Here is a 20,092-nt window from a genome sequence, read left to right as displayed (position 1 = left end):
AGTAACCATATAATTCAGCAATTCAGCAACCCCACTACTGGGTATATATTAATAAGGAAATGAAATTAGTATGTCAAAGACATATCTACATTTCCATTTTATTGCAGCATTATTCATAATAGCCAAGATATGGAAATAACCTAAGTGTCCATCTATGGATGAGTTCATAAAGAACCTGTGGTGTGTATATGTGTATACATATACATATACACATACATATACATATACATAATGGAATATTACTCAGCCATAAAAATGAAGGAAATTCTGCCATTTGCATCAAGAGGACGTTATACTAAGTGAAATAAGCCACATACAGAAAGACAAATACTGTATGATCTCACCTGTATGTGGAATCACAAAAACTTGAATTCTACGCAGATGTGGTGGCTCACACCTGTAAGCACTTTGCGAGGCCGAGGTGGAAGGACTGCTTGAGGCTGGAAGTTCTAGTCAGCCTGGGCAACACAGCAAGACCCTGTTTCAATTAAAAAAAAAAAAAAATTGCCAGATGTGACAGCGATGCCTGGGGTCCTAGGCAAGGTGGGAAAATCACATTTGCCAAGGAGTTCTAAGCTGCAGTGAGCTGTGAACATTCCATTGCACTTCAGCCTAGACAACAGAGTCAATAGAGTAAGACTCTGTCTCTAAAAGGAAAGAAAAAAAATTAGAACTCAAAGAAGTAGAGAGCAGAATGGTATTGCCAGGGCTGGGGGTTGGGAAGAAACCTCCAGTTTTAAAATGAGTAAGTTCTGGGAATCTGCCATACGGCATGGTGACTACAGTTAATATTATATTGTTTACTTGAAATTTTGTAAGAAAGTATATCTTAAGTGCTCTCAGCCCCCACCCCGCTCCCCGCCCACACAATGGCAACTATGTGTGGTGGTGGATGTATTGATTGTGGTAATCATTTAACAATGTATATGTATATAAAATAATCATTAATATATATAATTTTTATTTGTCAATCATACCTCAATAAAGCTGGAAACAATTTAAAAACAGGTAAAATTAATTTTAATAATATATTTTTCTTAATGCAATTATGCAAAATATTGTAATTTCAACTTATAGTCAACACAAAAATTATTAGTGAGATATTAATTTTTTTCATACTAAATCTTGGAATCCTGCATATATTTTACACTTATAGCACATCCCAATTCAGACACTATTTTTAAATCAGAAATACTTGATCTATATTTAGATTTCAAAAAGTTTACAATTGAAAAAGTATACACATAACCCATATTTTCCAAATACACTTAGAAGTATCTAGTAACTTGAATCAAATATCAGTTTTTAAATTAAAGTTAATTAAAATTAATACAATTAAAATTCAGTTTTTTGGTTGTACTAGTCACATTCTAATGACTCATCTGGCTATCACGGTTGGACAGCATAGTTGTAAAATAAGTGTGTAAGTACCTCTGGGTCAAATCTCTAGCCTGGACTTAATATTAAGAAAAATTAAATCAGCAAACAGGTTGGTCATGTAGTACTAATAGTAAACATTATGGATTACTTTCAAACTCTTCCTTGTTGGTCCATATCCACTCAGACAAGATGTAGCTCAGAGGAAATAGTGAGGGTATTTGAAAAAGATATTTCAATTAGCAAAGAGACTGAAGTTAATCGGGGAAAGCTTAGAGTTCATGATATGAAAGCAAAAGTTTGTTAATACTGATTTACCATTCTTGTCCCCGTTAGTGAGGTAAATAAACAGATTCAAGTGGTGGACAGGCTCTGAACAGAACTGATAAGTGTCTGGTTCAGATGGGGATAGCTAGTTCTCTTACTTTTTCACTGTACTCATCAAAAACAAACAAACAAACAAACAAACAAAACAAAAACCACCCACCACAAACAAAATCCAAAATTATAAAATACAACTTGTATTTTTCCCAAAATTACAAAAGTCTCTTTTGATCTACGTAGGCAAAACTATAGACATGCTTCTTTGACAAGCATGTCTATACTTACTGACAAAGTCGTAAGTAACAATCTGTAAGGTTAAACCGATCATCACATTTTAAAGAGCATATTTCATAATTACTTCCTATTTTATGAGAGAGTTCCTCCAAGAATATCCAGCAAGGATTCACCATTCGTCCAGAATATTCCACCATTTATTTACCAAATCTTTTTTGAGTGTCTGTTACACTCTAGGCACTGCGTTATTCAGAACGGTGAACAAGAAAAGCCCCACCCACATAAAATATGTGATAAGAGCTGTCAGAGGAAAGGCCGTGATGAGAGCTCGCTGAGGTAGGCTTGCAGATTTAGTAAATAAAAATTTTTATTTTAAAAAATTTAGCAAATAAACATATGGATACCAAATATTCCACTGGACAGATTAAAAATTATTTGCTTTTTATCTGAACTTCAAATTTAACTGAGCGTCCTATTTTTATCTGGCAAACCTACATGGAAGGGAAAGCTTGGAAATGGAGGGAGGATGAATGGAGATAATTCTGGAAGCCTTCCTTTAGAAAGGAATTTCTAAAATGAATGCTAGGCATAGCGGAGAAACAGGGAGAAAACACAATAATGCCAACTGACTTCCTAGGCCACTGTAGAGTTCAGGAACTGAAAGAAGCAAAGGGAATGGGGTAAGGAAGAAGAAAAGTGGGTATGATGTTGAGAGATGAAGCTTGAGGGAAAAGTAGGTGCCTTATTTTTCAGGTTCGATAAGGAGTTTGTACTGTATCACCAGTGGTGAGATTCCACTAAAAAACTTTAAGCAGCTCATTTTGGCTACAAGGTGAAGAATGAACTACAGTCCGGCAGACAGGATGTTGCGAGACCAGTTAGGAGGCTACTGATGGAATTCAGGTAAGTCCACAGAGGCCTGGACAGAGTCAGCGGAAAGAAAGGTGCACTAGTCACGAACACCTGAACGTGAGACGGCAGAAAATAAGCAACTGCAAACTTGAATATAGAGGAGGACTGGGAGAGACGAAAGCAGAAGCACGTATTTGGGGAAACAGTGAAGAATGGTAGAAAAAAAAAAAAAAGAAAGAAAAAAAAAAAGAAAAATCAAATGTCTTCTGAGAAGTATAGCATGATAAGGACTGAGAAGTGACTCCTAGATTTAGCCATATGGAAGTCATCAGCGACCTTTGGCACGGGCAGTCTTAGAGGAATGGCTGAGGCCAATTAGGTCGCAGCCTGGTCGAGGAGGTGATGCTGGTCTAGGAACCCGACTGGAGCAGCACGCGGTTCCCACTTCTTCTTTGCCCTTTTACCAGCTGAGGGTCAAGGACAAGAGACTAGTTGCAGATGCAGCGGCCAGTGCCCCAATCACTTGGAACAGCGCAGCAAGCGGATCACTAGGAGCCAATCCCTTCCTAGAGTCCACTTGACTGACAGAGCCGCGCACCACAGACGGAGCGCAGAGAGGGAGGTGAATCACGAGGGGGCGGAATTCCAGGGCACTAACCCGGAACCGGTTTGGGACTTGATTCCCATTGTGAGGCCAGGCCTGGGGCGGGCTCTCAGCCAGAATGGCAACATCCTTCTAGCCAATGGATGAGCCTTACCAAATGAGCGGCAGCCACATCAGCCAATGGGTGGCAGGAGATGGGCGGGCGCAGTCAGTGGGCGGGGGATCAACGAAGCATCTTTTTTCCAACCCCCCCTTGGGGCGACGGTGGGGAGGTGCCGCCGGGGTCGCAGGTGAGCGGATCTGTGCCTGAGGAGGGGGCCAGGGAAGCGGTGGCTCCGTGACCAGTGGGTGCCCTCGCAGTGGGGAGGGGCCCGGAGGGGTCAGCGGCAAGTGGCCGCAACGCTTGCTGCCGGGTTTGGTCCGAGGGCTGCGGCGTAGCGGGACTGCACGCTCGGGAGAAGTGCCACGCGCGTCTGTCGCCTGACCGGGGAGGCTGGGGAGGGCCCAGGCCACGGAAACAAGATTACAGAAGTTTCTGGGCACTCAGTCGGGACTCTCATTTAATATCCAGGGAGGAAATCTTCCAGGTTGCCCCGACTCCTACCCGGACTCCTACCAGCAGCAACTGCATCATTGTGGCCGCGGCAGGTGCGCGCCCCTGCTCCCCTGGGTGGCTTTCCGGGAGCCCAGTCTAACTCGATTCTTCCCAGGGGCTGTTTTTGGACGGTCCCAAAGGAGGCAGCGGGAGGGAGGTGAAAGATACTTTGATAACCGTCGACCCTGAAGTAAACTTGTTATGTACCTACCACGAGTTTTAGAGAAGAACATCTTTTTTGGCAGGGGAGTGAATCCCCTATAAGAATATACGGGAGGGGAAAGTCACACTTTAAAGAGAATTGGGGTAGGGTTGATATGTAGATTTGTGATGCTTTTCTTCTTGAACTGCTTAGCTAATTTACCCTCAATTTTTTTTTGATCCGTAACTTACCATCTGGTTTTTCTCAGACTTCTTAATTCTGTCTTATCATGAAGTATCTAGGAACTTCATTCTCAAGTTTTAGTGCTTGTAAAAAGTTGCCTGGTTATATTACGCCATTGGCGGTACGTCGTCTTCACAAGGATTACGGGTTAAGTGAACTACATCTCATTCCTATTTCCAACCAGTAAAGAACGATTGTGAAATGGGATTTTAGAAAATGGCTGTTCTCTGTGATTGGGCATGGAAGGTTTGTAAGTTTTAGAGACTGCAGCTGTTGAATCCTTTCTGCTATGAGAGTGATGACAGCCAATACAAAAGGGATAGTGTTTGACATCTAAAATGACATATTTTCACATTTTTTGAGGTGTTATATCCCCAGCACCAAAAATAGTGCCTGCCACGCAGTAGGAGCTCAATAAGTATTTTTTGAGGAAATTACTGGGGAATGAATGGATGGTAGAAACCCCAAGCTTCTGTTACTTGGATACCAACATATAAAGGAGAGGACGGAAAGACAAACATTTCTGGAAATGGCTTTTATCCAGGTAAGCATATCTAGAGAACTTCAGCAACTCCAGATGCATCAGTGCTGGCACTTTCTTGCACTTAATCAGAAAATATCAAGGTTTTAGAAGAAGATTTTCACACAGTTAAGCCAAGACTGGATATCTAAGGTGCATCCCAATATCAATTTCAGTCAGGTTAAAAAGGTATTAAAGCCCATTTTATTAAATGAAATAGTTCATCAGTTCCGAATAGGTCAGTTAGGGACAACAGGATACCACTTTGTAAGTTAGAGGTATGGAGTTAGGAACTGTTGGTAAAAAATAGGCCCTGCCAATAGCAACAGCTGCTGCCAAATTTTAAAAATATATTGACTCAGTGGTACTTCAAAAGGACTGCTATTTCTACCATGTACCAATACATTTACAACAATGCAATTTCTAAATTGATCTCAGATTCTAAGAGCAAAATCTTATGGTGGATATCTGCATAAATTTGGATTCTCTTGACAACTTCAATCGTTTTTATTATATACTTATATTGGTTATATATTTATATGTTACTACAGTGACAGTTGTTCCATATGGTAATAGGCTACCATAGGCTAATGGTAGCCTGCTTGAATTTCAAAAAAACTTTCACAGGTATATTTGTCTCTTTCAGTTCATTTTTTAGCAAAGAATAGGTCTTACTAAGCCAGAATTTGCTTAGTACGATTTCTCTCTCGCACCATCCTAATTTTCTCGTTTTAATTCCTGATACTTCTTTCTTTTATTTCTATCCTTCATTAGTCTGTTTTATAAGACCCAAATCAAGTGCTGATTCCGACTCAAAACCTTCCTTGATCCCGTCAAAGATTTGTCTTTCTTATGAATATCCAGAGTATTTTGTTAGTATTTCTTTATTGTAGTTTTTGTATATTTGCATTATTCATCCAGTGAAGAAATATTTGTTAATTACGTTCAGATACTGTACTGGGCAATGGATAATAGCTGACATTTGTGGGCTTACTATATCGTAGGCATCATAAGCTTCTTAATCGGATTATCTCTTTTAATCTTGAAAGCATCACGAGTATTAGTCTATTATTTTTCCCATTTATAGATGAAGAAACAAGTTTAAGAGGTTAAGTAATTTGCTGGAGATCACAAAGCTAGTTAAGTGGTGGAATTGGCATACAACCTTGGGTAGTCTATTTACAACCTTCAGGTTACAGACTTCATTACAATGTGTTTATGTACTTTTTTATGCATCTATGTTTTACAAGTTTGACTAAGTTGTAAATTATCTGATAGCAGAAATAATATATTCATATCTGATCTCTTATTGTTCCTAATATAAATCAGTGGCGTAATAAAGCTGATAGTGGAAGCACATAGGGAGGACATCAGACTTAGATGAATGAGAACAGTGAAGAGATCCTGGAACAGAAGACATTTAAACCGAGTGCTGAAGGATAAGTAGGCATTGGCCTGACGAAAAGGCAGACACCATGGAATCTGGGAAGATGACCTGGGGAAATATATGTGTGATAGTCCAAGGTCAGGGACCATGATGGCTTGAGCTGTGCTGTCCAGTATGGTAGCCAGTAGCCTTACATTACTGAATGTAAAATATCTCAATAATTGTTTATATCGATTACATTTCAAAATAACATTTTGGATATATTTGGTTAAATAAAATACTCAGTTTTACCTGTTTCTTTTTACTGCTTTAATGTGGCTACTTGAGGATTTAAAATTACATATAGGGCTCTTATATTTCTATTGGACAGCACTGATCTAGAATTTAGAGGGATTTCAAAATGACCGGTATTGTGTTTATGTGCCACCTACTTGTGAGTACACGTTTGATGGAGAAGGTGGATTGGGAAAGTAGATTGGGAGTCAGTATTGGCGGTGATGGATAAGACCAGAAAAGGTAGATAGGAAAGTGTAAAGGTAGGGTTCAGATAGGGTTTACAATAGGAAGAGAGGAAGAGCAAGGGGAGTAAACTTACCTCTTAAGTGCAATGGAAAGCCTTGAAAGGTTTTAAACACTCAGTATATATCTGTTGAATGAGACAGTATCCTAATTACTTCATCTAATAATGCATGTTCCTGATTTATACTCCTAATTCAGTTATACTTTTTCCTAATGAAGTTATGGATAGGTGTCTAAAGACATTCTACTTAGAAGAAAATATGGTTCTCAAGACAGCCATCCTTTTCTTCTTAAGTCTAAATCATCTAAGCTTGTATTCATTCCTTTGATGTGTTTCCAACAAATAGGAGTGTGAATTGGTCCTTACAACTAGCATATTCTTCTTGCATTTGACATAACATTCTCTTAGGCACATTTTTTCATAAATAAACCAGCTTGGTCTATATTATAAGTCTTTTGTGGCAGATGAGGTCTTTTCTTAATAATCTCTGAAAGGAAATTTCTTAGCAGCTACACCATTTGCTCTCTGCCTTGCCTTTCTGTACATTTTGGAGCAAGTAAACTCTTAACATTGATTCTGTAGTTGGGTGGTTCTCAATCCTGGCTGCAAATGAGAAGCACTTGGAGAGCTTTTAAACTCTGAATTCTTGGCCCTTTTCCAAAGATTGTTTTAATTGGTCAGAGATGGTAACTGGTTATAGGTATTTTTAAAAGCTTTTAGGTTATTTTGATGTGCTATAGACCTACACTTTTCAGTAGATTAGCTACTGAATACATGTTCTATTGAGTTCTTGAAGTGTGGCTAATACAAAAGGAGATGTGTTGTAACTGTAAAGTACACATTGTATTCTAATGATAGCAAAAGAAAACAATGGAAAATTTCTCATTGATAATTTTTATATTATTGCATATTGAAATAATATATTGACTATACAGCATATGGAGTGAAATAAAAGCTGTTAATATTAATCACCTTTTCATTTCATATTTACTTAATTGGGATCACTAGGAAATTTTAAATTACATGTGTAGATTACATTGTATTTCTACTGAACAGTGCCGCTCTAGCCTAGACTGTTGCTACTCAAGATGCGGTCTGAGGACATCATTTGTCAAAAATGTAGACTCCCAGGCCCCACTGCAGACCTGAATCAAAATCTGCATTTTAACAGAGTTCCCAGGTGATTCATATACATGGTATAGTTTGAGAGACACAGCTCTAGCAACATCTAAATAATTTTTTTCAATTGTATAATTTTTCTTCGTTTCTTATTATTTTTCACTGTGGATTCCAACTTTGGCTCTTCATTTGTCCTTTAGAATCATTCATATGTAGGTCATTTCTCTCTTTTCAATAAATTCTCTTTAATTTTTTTTATCGCTTAACATTTTCAACAGACATAGCTTTTTAACATATGTGATGGAATTAGTATGTATTCATGTAATAAGTATAATTTGTCCATAAATATTTACATGCTATTATAAACTTGATTTTTCTGGAAAGAATTTCAAGAAATTGCTGATAGTAGTTACATTGGTGGTAGAAATTTTTCACTTCATTGTGAATTTACATTCTTATTTAGATTTTCTGTGTGTATATTTTGCTGTTTTAAAAAAAAATGGGACTTTAAATAATGTAGTTCTCTATAATAAAAATTTGTCATAAGTAGATTTTTAATATAATGTTGACGACCTCAAAGTAAAATAAAATAAATGTGCTGTGGGCTAAGAAACAGCCATATGGCTGAGACAGAAATGACCGTGCACATGATCCTCAGACTGGTGGTAGACAGAGTTAATGAACCTGTTGTAGAGCATAGGATGTTCTGTGTCTGCAAATGTTCGTAAGTTGATCTGTGAACATGTATGTACACACATAGACAGATGCATTTCCTTTGCCAATTTTGTTGGCTTGCATCAACTATAGCATCTACATGGGGATTATGGGCTAAGACATCCATACTCTGACATGACATTTGTTGCATATATTCCATTATGTGACTTAATAGTTGATTCATCCAGTCCTCTTTTGATAAACATTTCTATTTTTACCATGCTTTTACCTTAAAAATGTGATAGTGATTTTTAAATGACTCAAAAGGCTATGTCAATGCCCTGAAACATTCTGTGTAGTTTGTATCTTTATCACATGTAGGCATTTGATTTGGTGGAATATATCTTTGACTCTCTGTTCTGTTTTTGAGGACGTCAAATGTGCTGATTTTATTTTTTTTAATGTCCTTGATAACCTTTTTACGGTTGGTCAATATGCCTGACTAGCAATACAGCCTGTTAACTGAAGATTTTTCTTCAGAATTTTGAATAACTTGTCAACTGTTTCATTCTTTAGTGTAGTTACAGAGTGGACATCTGTTCTTCACTTACAAGCTAACTGCTTCTTGCCTATGTTGACTTGCTTCTGTTTTCTTACAAGCATATGTTTTGTGTGCCTACGGAAACTTCAGTTTTCCTGGCTTACTTTCCTTGAATTAGTTTCTGTTTCTCTTTCTATACCCTTTCCCATCCCTTTATCATTTTCTTGTTTTGGGTTCATATTTTTACCTCCTCCTATTTGTTACGCACAGTGCCAGGTATTGAAGATACTGTTTTTAGAGCAGATGGGCTACTATCTCCTAGGTCCTTAGAGGTGGGGCAAATTGTAGAAGGAAACAGCCAAGTTTTGACCAATAATTCTTTCGCTTGTCCTGCAACATAGGCTACTAAGAAGCAGCATATTGGGGCTGGTTTAATGATGTGTATAAATCAGTTTGCTTCAGTTTTTTATATTGTGGCTTATAAACATGGTACCTCATGAATATTTTCTGTCACTTCTAGAGGAAAGCTAAATGCTTGCCCACCCTACTGGATAATTTGAATTACATAGGAATGTTAGGCCAGAGTATTAATTAAATGTGATCTTCTAAAATTATAAGCGTTCTAGGCTGAGCATGGTGGCTCACACCTGTAATCCTAGCACTTTAGGAGGCTAAGGCAGGAGGATCACCTGAGTCAAAGAGTTCAAGACCAGCCTGGACAACATAGCAAGACCTTGTCTATATAAAAATTTTAAAAATTAGTTGTACATGGTGGTGCACCTGCCTTGCTACTCAGGAAGCTGAGGCGGGAAGATCACTGGGTCTCAGGAGTTCGAGGATACAGTGAATTATGATTGAGCCACTGTACTCCAGTCTGGGGAACAGAGTGAGACCCTATCTCTAAAAATAAAAGTATAAGCATTCTACAGTGTTCACTAAATTGCCTTGGGATCAGATGTTAAAACATTTCACTTTCTTTTATTTATTAGATAGTATTTGATACACGCAAAAATAATATAGCTGGAGTGTTCTAATGAAAAGCTCCCTGCCCACTCAAAAAAAAGTTCTAATTTGACTTGGGATCAGATGTTAAAACATTTCACTTTCTTTTATTTATTAGATAGTATTTGATACACGCAAAAATAATATAGCTGGAGTGTTCTAATGAAAAGCTCCCTGCCCACTCAAAAAAAAAAGTTCTAATTTGACAATTCTGTAGTATTAGTAAGTGCTGTCTTGGCCAATTTTTAGCTCCTAACATGACATGGCTGAATGTGGAGGCGGAAAGTGATGTCCCCGGTTGATTCTTGAAAGCTGTCATGGGTAGGCTCCACCACACTCTTAATGTAAGTGTATATGTTATGAAGCATAATAATAAAGACCCATGAACCTATCCCTCAACTTAGGAACTAGAACAATTACAATATTATTGTGACCTTTCTGTTTCCTTTTGTCAAAGTTATTTAAATGTTTTGCCTTTGATGTGGCAAATACGTAATAGTGCTTAATGTGCACCAGGAACTGTTCTCTTTATTTGACTAAGTCCTTTAATCCTTATAGTATTTCTATGAAGTAATGTTATTGTCATTTTACAAATAAAATTACGCATAGGGAAGTTAAGTAACTGAGGCCACACAGCGAGGAATTGCCAGAGCCAGGACTCTAACCTGGGTGGTCTGACTCCAGAATCTGTGCTCATAACTACTACACACACTACCTCTTTTGATGTTTCCATTTATAGATAACCTTTGCTTATATTATTTGCTTATATTCTAGAGGATAAAAGGTTTACATTTGACTGTAAGGGGAGTATGTCTCTAGGGCAGTATCAAGAGTGCTGCTGTTGATTATACATTCCAGTTTTGTGGATTTCAATTTTATCATTAAAATTCTCTTGAGAAATTTTGAAAGTCTATAAGTCTACTTTAGAAATAGTTGGCTTGCAGTCTTCTTCTTTTTTTTTTTTTTTTTTTTTGCATACTTTGCCCTTTCATATGGGTATATGAAATTGACAGCGATTTCTTGAGAGTTCGTTTCAGCTGTTTTGAATTTTTAGTTCTCTGACCTCTATTTCAGCAGCAAGTGGCAGTTCAGGAGATGGTTATTCCACATGAGTGATTGGAAACAAAAATGTGGTGATGGGCATATTTTTGGTGATATTACTAGACACGTACAAAGTCAGCTGAACAAAGAATACCGAGAGCTTGAAAAAGAAAAATGCATAAAGGTTTAATGCAATGATGATAAGAAATATGTTGTTATTAAAGTTTAAAAATAAGGTATTAGCATCCACTTTTCAGTCTAAAAGAGAAAAGATGATAGAAAAGATGTGCGTTTTCTTGTTCAATTTAGCCTTGCTTAATTGCTATATTTTTGCTTCAGTAGAAGATGCTGTTTGTATTGTGAATTACAGTAGAACTATTTTTCACACTAATGGAAAGTTTAAATTGGCAGACAGAGTAGGAGAAAAGAAACCATGTATTAAAAGGTAAACTAAGACATGATAACTTTTAACAAGTTTATTTGAGCAAATAGTGATTCTTGAATCAGGCAGCTCCAAACCAGAAGTGGTCTGGGAGCTCTGCAGTGGAAATGCAAGGCAGGAAATCTTTATAGGACTGACAGAAGTAAAGCAAAGAAAATAGTTGATTGGTTACAGTTATAAGGTTGTCTAATTTGATCTATCCTGCTGGAAGGTCCCTAGTTACATAAGATAGTTGATGGTTTCTGATTGCTTAGTCTTAAGTTTCTTTTTTTAAAAAATATAGGAATTTACAAAAAAAGTAGCCCAAGTTAAGTGTTGCATATGTTTGCAAATCAAGCAAAATTAAAGTCACTTATGAGGCCTAACTGGTTTTGTCTGCTCAGGGATTCTTCAGGCCAGGTCTCTGTTCTAATTTACTTTAACAGGAAGTAGAGGAAATATAACCGATTGAAGCTTTGAGGAACTTTTCTGCCAATATAAAGAATTTTATCTGTACCTCCCAAATAGATAACAATCTCCTTTTGAAAATCTTTTACTAAATGACATCTCAAAACTTACCTTAGCAACACTTTGTTGTTGTTTTTTGAGACAAAGTCTTGCTCTTTCGCCCAGGCTGGAGTGCAGTGGCATGATCTCGGCTCACTGCAGCCTCTGCCTCCTGGGTTCAAGTGATTCTCGTGCCTCAGCCTCCCGAGTAGCTGGGATTATAGGTGTGCACCACAATGCCCAGCTAATTTTTTGTATTTTTAGTAGAGACGGGGTTTCACCATGTTGCCCAGCCTGGTCTTGAACTTCTGAGAGCTCAGGCAGTCCGCCCGCCTCGGCCTCCCAAAGTGCTAGTATTACAGGCATGAGCCACTGCACCTGGCCAGCAACACATTTTTAAGGTTTAGCTACCACAAGCTGCTAATAAAGTCGAAATAGACGTGACATGAGGGAACCTGGTTGTAATAAGTCTTGCCATTTAACTAGCTGTGTTGAGGGCAAATTAACCTCTCTGGGTCTTGTTTTATAAATAGAAAGGCTGGTATCTCCCATATAATGACATGGTGGGATTTAAATGACAGGACTTGGGACTTCATGGATATTTTGATACTTTTTTTCATATTGACAGGAAAAGTTTAAGGTCAAACAGTGATAGGGCTGGAAGGAATCTTGGTAATGTCATCCCATTTCACATTTTATAGGGGAGGAAAAGTCAGCTCTGTAGCAGTTATCAGTGAGTGAATTTGAAGTCAGACGGCATGGTCTGTGTAAGGTACCCCTTACTCTTTCTGAGCCCTGTTTCCCCTCACATCTTTTAAAATCTCTTTTCCAAGTCAAAATGCTTTTTTGACATCTATCCCACTTCTCCTCAGTTAAATCAATATTAATAAAGCAATATGTACTATACTGTGTGAGACACTGGGACCTTTTTGGTAGATGACCTCATTTTCTGTCGCTATAAGAAAATCGAGTCCTTGACTCACTCAGCATCTGTTCCAGCCTCCTAGTATGCTTTCCAGTAATGCAAAGGCTAGCTAGCACAAAAAACTACACTTCCCCAACCCATTGCGGTGAGGATTGTGGATATGCTTTAGATTCCACCATATACACTTATGTAAGGCCTGAATTCAAGGTAAGTAAGAGAGCCAGGCATGTGAAGCATCTGTTCTACTAGTGTGGGTCTAGCACAGAGGGTTTCAAATAGTTATTTTTGAGTTAGAGTTATCTGGAGGGTTTATTGAAACACAGATTGCTAGGTCCCACTTCTAGAGTTTGCGGTCTGGAGAGGAGCCTAAAAAAGTTTACACGTCTGGCAAGTTTCAGGTATACCTTCTTTGACAGTGTGACAACCTGAGAGTCTGGAAATTAGAGAAACACGGTCTCGTTTCTAGAAGAAGCGCTTACAAGAGAAGATCTTTTCCACTCAAAATCTGTATACAGATATTGCCACATGGATATTTTAAAATTTATTTAATAGAGACCCCAAGTATAGATACTTTCCTATATTGTGATCTTCAACTCTACAATTAAATTGGCCCAGAAAAGTACAAAGTACTGCTGAGAAATTCTCCAAAGAAAGGCACATAATTAAGAGCCTTAATTAGAAACAAAAATATAGTCCAGGCCTGGTTTTGTTTGACGTCAGGGGCTTTTGTTTAGGTGGTTTAAGGGAGGGGAGGATGGGGTGAGGAACGGAATTACAAGGGCAAATCATGCAATGTGCACCAGTCATTGAAAGGTTTAGGAATCTAAAAAAATTTTTTGGTGATCTTTTCCTTTTTATTTTTGGGTGATCATTTTCTTTTGTTGATCTTTTTTGGTGATCTTTTTACTTACATGATTAATTAGGTGGGATGGCTGGGTAAAATCCTTGCCATTTTTTGGTTACCCCTTTAATTTTGTCATATTCCTACAATACTTTCATTGTTTCAGTAAATTATATTCCGAATTTAGGGTTTCTATGTTGGTTTATTAACCTTAAAATGAGTTTGAATTTGTGAAGTAGTAAAATGTAGGTAGTTGGCATTTATTTGATCAGATTACATTGTCTCAAATTGGTTTCTGAGTTTTATTGATTTTGCAGCTCAGCCTTTCAGTTTCCTCTAAAATTATTCTGCAAAGTGTACTTTTTCTTTCAGATATCTCAAACTAATGATTATTTTGGCAAATCGACTCTTTCATTCATTCCAAACATATTCATGGTGTGCTTGCCATGTGCCAGAATGTCTGCTAGTCTCTGGGGAGGTGATGGCCAATGGAAACATCCCTGCCCTTGTGAAACTTTGCAGTGAACTGGGGAAAGGGACAGACTCTAAGCTGTATGTTAGCACAAGTATAAAATTCAGTCTAGGAAAAGTACTGCAAATTTTATGCTGAAGTAATTTGATTTGTCAGGAAAGGCTTCCCTGAGAAATGAATACTTAATCTGCAAGCTAAAGGATGAAGAGGAATTAAGTAGACCAAGAAGGGAGCAATCCATTTTCCAGACAGTAGGAACAGTGTGGACAAAGGCCCTGAACCAAGAAAGAGCTTGACAGGAATTGGTGGCTGAAAGATGGCCAGTGCAATTGGAGGAGAGAGGGAGAATTTGTGGGAGAAGGAGCTGAAGCAGTAGGAAGGGAGTCAGGAGTGAATACTGGCAACTGGTTAGGAACCTTTGCAGCACTCCAGTGGGGAGAAGGTGGCAATTTGGACTGTGTTGGTACTGGCAAAGATAAAGTACACAATTTTAAGCTGTATTTAGAGGGTTGTTTTTTGTTTCTCTTAAAAATTATACAGTTCATTAGTTTGAAGTATGTTGTAGAAGTTGCAGATTGATTGATTGCTTGTACTTTTTTCCTTTTAGGAATTATCCAGACTGCCTCTGCCACTAGATGAATGGAAGACAATGATTTGAATTAAGTGCCAGCAAAGAATTATCCTTGGTTTTTGTGCTTTGCAGCGTTCCTCAAATTGTTTTCACATCTTCTCTTATTGTAAAAACTGCATTGAAGTTAAAAATGAAGCAGTTGAAAAGAAAAAGGAAAAGCAATTTTAGTGTTCAAGAAACTCAGACCCTTTTGAAAGAAATTACAAAAAGGAAAGAAGTCATTTTTTCCAAACAGCTCAATACAACAATTAACGTGATGAAGCGAATGGCTTGGGAAGAGATTGCACAGTGTGTGAATGCTGTAGGAGAAGGAGAACAGAGGACAGGGACAGAGGTGAAAAGAAGGTACCTTGACTGGCGAGCACTTATGAAGAGAAAGAGGATGAAGGCCAACATTAAGCTGGTCGGTTCGGGATTTCCCCTTCCCTCCTCTGATTTAGATGACTCTCTCACTGAAGAGATAGATGAAAAGATTGGATTCCGAAATGATGCAAATTTTGACTGGCAAAATGTGGCAGATTTCAGGGATGCAGGTGGATCCTTAACTGAGGTCAAGGTGGAAGAGGAAGAAAGGGATCCGCAGAGTCCTGAAGTAAGTATTAGCCTCTGTACCCTCTTTTAATCTTTTCAATTCTGATGTGGGAGATTATTGTTCAGGAACTGTTAAGTCCTTCCCAGATTTTCAAGCTTATTTAAAAATAGTACATAACAAGTCATTCTGCTTTTCTCTTTACATCATTAATACTTTTCTTCCCACCCAAATATAATTACCTAAGTTATGTGTATTACAAACATCAAGTAATTCAGTGTAAATGGTATTCAAAATTCAACTTATTTTCCCCAAACAATGCAGAAAGCTTTTAAGAAATATTTAGACAAATTGCCACAAAGTAGCAGTCAATGCTGAAAATTGCTTTTCTCTTTGCTCTTAGTTTGAAATTGAGGAGGAGGAAGAAATGTTGTCATCCGTCATACCAGATTCCAGGAGAGAAAATGAACTTCCCGATTTCCCCCACATTGATGAGTTTTTTACCCTTAACTCAACACCATCTAGATCTGCATATGATGAGCCTCATTTGCTTGTAAATATTGAGAAACAGAAACTAGAGTTAGAAAAACGACGACTGGATATTGAGGCTGAAAGACTGCAGGTAGAAAAGGAACGCCTACAAATTGAGAAAGAGAGGCTGCGGCATTTAGACATGGAGCATGAGCGACTTCAGCTGGAGAAGGAGCGGCTGCAGATTGAAAGAGAGAAGTTGAGGTTACAGATAGTCAATTCAGAGAAACCGTCCTTGGAAAATGAACTTGCTCAAGGAGAAAAATCCATGCTTCAACCACAGGACATAGAAACAGAGAAGTTAAAACTTGAGCGAGAACGCTTGCAACTAGAAAAGGATAGACTGCAGTTTTTGAAATTTGAATCTGAGAAACTGCAGATTGAAAAGGAACGCTTACAAGTAGAGAAAGACAGACTTCGAATTCAGAAAGAAGGACACTTGCAGTGATTTTTCCAGGCTTCCATTTAGCAAATGTTTGAAAATTGTAGATTTTTCTCATATCAGGTGATACAATGATGGTTGCTGGATTAGCTGTGGTTTCTTTTCTCGTCTAATATCAGTGTTCAGTAGGAAAAAGTTATATGTAGATAACTGTATGCCTAAGTAGTATATAAAAACTGTGCCCTAGCGTAAACAGTATAGCAGAAATGTACTGTGCTGGATTCTTTACCTTATAATATTACATAGAGTCTTGTATTGTCTGTGTACCCAGAGTTTACAATTATGTCTATATAAAATTCTAGCCTAGAAGTTCTCAGTTGGGGTAGATTTTGGCCTTCAGAAGACCAATTTGGTGATGTCCAGAGACATGTTTAGTTGTCAAAACTGAGGTGGGGAGAAGGTTGCTACTGTGCAGTGCATACCTCCTCAACCCCCACACACACTCAGTAAAGAATTTTCCAACCCAAAATATCATTAGTCCTGAGGTTGAGAAACCCTGTCCTAGCCTAACTGTGTACCTCTATAGCTATGTTTTATAGTTTTAGAATATTAAAACCTCAGATATTTATGTGGGTAGGTACTTAAATGGCCAAAAACTTTAACTATGAAATGTTACTGTGTAGTATATTGAATATAGGAAGTGAAGAAGATTATAGGTATTTTATTCCCATGTTTCCATCTATAAATAGCCTTCTCAGATTCAGAAAACGATACAGGGAACATCAGAGATTATCTAAAGTGGATCACTTTGAAAAGAATTCTTTATCTCACTATTAATGCTTTAGAAACAAGACATAATTTTAAAGCTTTATTTCCTTTTCTTTCATTGTCTTAGTTTGGGTACAAAAATTGTCATTTCAGTAATGTACTGAGATCTTTTAGTGAATAGTTGAAGCTAGTAAAAATGATACCAGTATAAAAATGGTATTTGTAGTCCATGAGCTTGAACCCAATAACTGATTGTTTGACTTTTAAAATAAGTAATAGCAGCCATTTGGGAGTGGGCGGCGGGTGGGGGAAGATGTACTCTGTATCAAATAATTATGATGATGTTGAAGTAATGATAGTAGCTATGTATTGTGGATTGGAGAAGCACTTATTACACTATCTAACCCAGTATGTAGAACAATTCTTGAGAGTTGTATCTGTCGTTATTCCTGAATCTGAAGCCCAGAGAAGTCACACAGAGTAAATGGCTGATCTTTTATATTGTAGTGTATTCTGTCCTTCCCCCTTCCCTGAGGAACAAAGTATGTATCTTTAGTCTCTTGGATATTTATTCTGAGACCAAGGGCTTGCTTGACCTGATGATTTTCCTTCTCTGAAGGTGCGTTTTCCACAATCCAAGTGATTCTGATGCACACTAAAGTTGAGAATCTCTGCACTAGATCACTTTGTGTTTTCTGATTTTCAAGGTTGATATGTAGCTTTAACACAGCTCTCCTGTTGACAGTTACTACCTTGCTTCTGCATTTGTTCCTTGTAAGAATGGCTGGAAACTGTATGTTGACATTTGAGGATGGGTATGCAAGGAAAAAATATACTTCTGTTTACTTACTCTGACTTTGAAATAGTGTTATTTTTCTATATCTGAAATAAATGCTTCTACCGTAGAAATAAATTTGCCTGTACCATCTGAGAATTTGTAATTGCAAATGATACTCAGTGCTCTAAGGGTAGAGGTTATCAAGCTTAGAAGAGAGCCCTATCACGGTCAGTGAGGACAGAGGCCTAACATTTTGGCTGGACATTGAGCCATGTATGCTGCATACGTTATTTGCTCCTCAAAAGAACCCTTGAGATCTAACTCATGTGATATGGTTTAGCTGTGTCCCCACCCAAATTTCATCTTGAATTGTAGCTCCCATCATTCCCATGTGTTGTGGGAGGGACCCAGTGGAAGATAATTGAATCATGGGAGCAGTTCCCCCATACTGTTCTCATGGTAGTGAATAAGTATGTGTCACAAGATCTGACGGTTTTATGAGAGGAAACCCCTTTCTCTTGGTTCTCATTTTCTCTCTTATCTGCTTCCGTGTAAGACATGCCTTTCACCTTCTGCTGTGGTTATGAGGCCGCCCCAGCCACATGGAACTGTGAGTCCATTAAATCTTTTTCTTTATAAATTACCCAGTCTTGGGTATATCTTTATCAGCAGCATGAAAGCAGACTAATACATCATGTTATTTGCACTCATATAACAGCAACAACAACAAAAAGCCTCACTAATTTAATTAACCATCTTTCTTAAAAATTACATACCAATATTGACCCAAGATTTCAGCATAAGAGCTCTAAGGAAAAGTAGTGAAAGTTTGTAGGTATAGTTATAAGTATTGTAGCTTTGCCATTTGCTATTTGCAAAAGTCATTTAACTTGCTCTTCGGTTTGGTTTCTTCTATAACCTGGGCATGATACGTACTCTGCCTGTGCTACCTAGATTTTTGTTTTTGTTTTTGTTTTGTTTTGTTTTTTAAAGAAAATGGTATCTGTTAAATATATAAACTATAAAATACTACCTAAGTGAAAGATGGTATTAATGTTGGATTTGAGATCCAAGATTTTTTGAGACGGAATTTCACTTTGTCACCAAGGCTAGAGTGCAGTAGAGCGGTCTTGGCTCACTGCACTGCTGCCTCCCAAATTCAAGCAATTCTCCTGCCTCAGCCTCCTGAGTAATTGGGACTACAGGCAAGCATCACCACCACCACCATGCCAGGTGAATTTTTGTATATTTTGTAGAGATGGGATTTCACTGTTTTGACCAGGCTGGTCTTGAACTCCTGATCTCAAGTGATTCACCCACCTCTGCCTCCCAAACTTCTGGGATAACAGGTGTGAACCACCATGTCTGGTCAACTTTTAATTTCTTAGGCAAAGCATGAAAATAGCTAATAATTATTTTTGGATAGAGCACTCTTAAATGCCTGGAAGTAAGAAACTAAAAAGAAGCATATCTTCTAGGGCTTTGGTTGAAGAGCCTTGGATTTCTTAACCCTGCTTTAGGTGCAGATGGGTTGGATTGGTTCATTCCAGTAGGAAACACTGTTGCTGTACTTCTGAGGTGTCAGGCACACTCATAGTGAGTGCCTCTGTTAGCTACTGCGGTGTAACAAACTGATCAAAAATTTGATGGCTGGAAACCCCAACCATTTATTTTGCTCAAAATTTTAGAGGAAATGAGGCGCAGCTTAACTGAGTGGTTTTGCTCTTGGCTGGGTTCTCAGTGTCAGCTACAGGTTGGCTATGAGGTTCAACTTCTGGGGTTAGCTAAATAACAGAAGGGCAGGGGGTGGTAAATGGTGGAGCTAAGCTCTCCCTATGGTATTTGATCCTATAGCCATGGTAGCTTGGGCTTGTTCTAATGGAGATGGCAAGCGTAGAGGAGAGAAAGCAGAGGTGTTCAAGGTGGCAAGGCCAAGTCTCGGAACTAGCACTTTGTTATGCTTCTGTCACACCAGATTGGCCAGAACTAATCACAGAGCCAGACCAAAGTCAAGGGGTGGGAAATGGAATCCACCTACTGATAAGAGGAGCTGTGAAATTGGGTAAAAATGGGATACAGGGGCTGGGCATGGTGGCTCACGCCTGTAATCCCAGCACTTTGGGGGGCTGAGGTGGGCAGATCACGAGGTCAG

The 20,092-nt window shown here is 38.2% G+C and overlaps 1 protein-coding gene across 2 annotated transcripts; it reads left to right on the top strand.

The window, feature by feature from the left end:
* Window positions 1-3,445: 3,445 nt before the first annotated feature.
* MSANTD4 (Myb/SANT-like DNA-binding domain containing 4 with coiled-coils) lies at window positions 3,446-18,075 on the top strand. 2 transcript variants are annotated; one of them, XM_012002391.1, is made up of 3 exons: window positions 3,446-4,915; window positions 14,929-15,544; window positions 15,885-18,075. In XM_012002391.1, the coding sequence occupies exons 2-3, from the start codon at window positions 15,083-15,085 to the stop codon at window positions 16,458-16,460; spliced, it is 1,038 nt and encodes a 345-aa protein (XP_011857781.1). In that variant the 5' UTR covers window positions 3,446-4,915; window positions 14,929-15,082; the 3' UTR covers window positions 16,461-18,075. The 2 variants fall into 2 exon arrangements, with proteins under 2 accessions (XP_011857781.1, XP_011857780.1); XM_012002390.1 differs by having other exon boundaries at window positions 3,473-3,681.
* Window positions 18,076-20,092: the final 2,017 nt, after the last annotated feature.

This window comes from Mandrillus leucophaeus, unplaced genomic scaffold (genome assembly GCF_000951045.1).
Source record: "Mandrillus leucophaeus isolate KB7577 unplaced genomic scaffold, Mleu.le_1.0 Scaffold685, whole genome shotgun sequence".
Lineage (NCBI taxonomy): Eukaryota > Metazoa > Chordata > Mammalia > Primates > Cercopithecidae > Mandrillus > Mandrillus leucophaeus.
The sequence above is the reverse complement of the archived record's forward strand: the minus strand, read 5'-3'. Positions and strand labels throughout refer to the sequence as shown.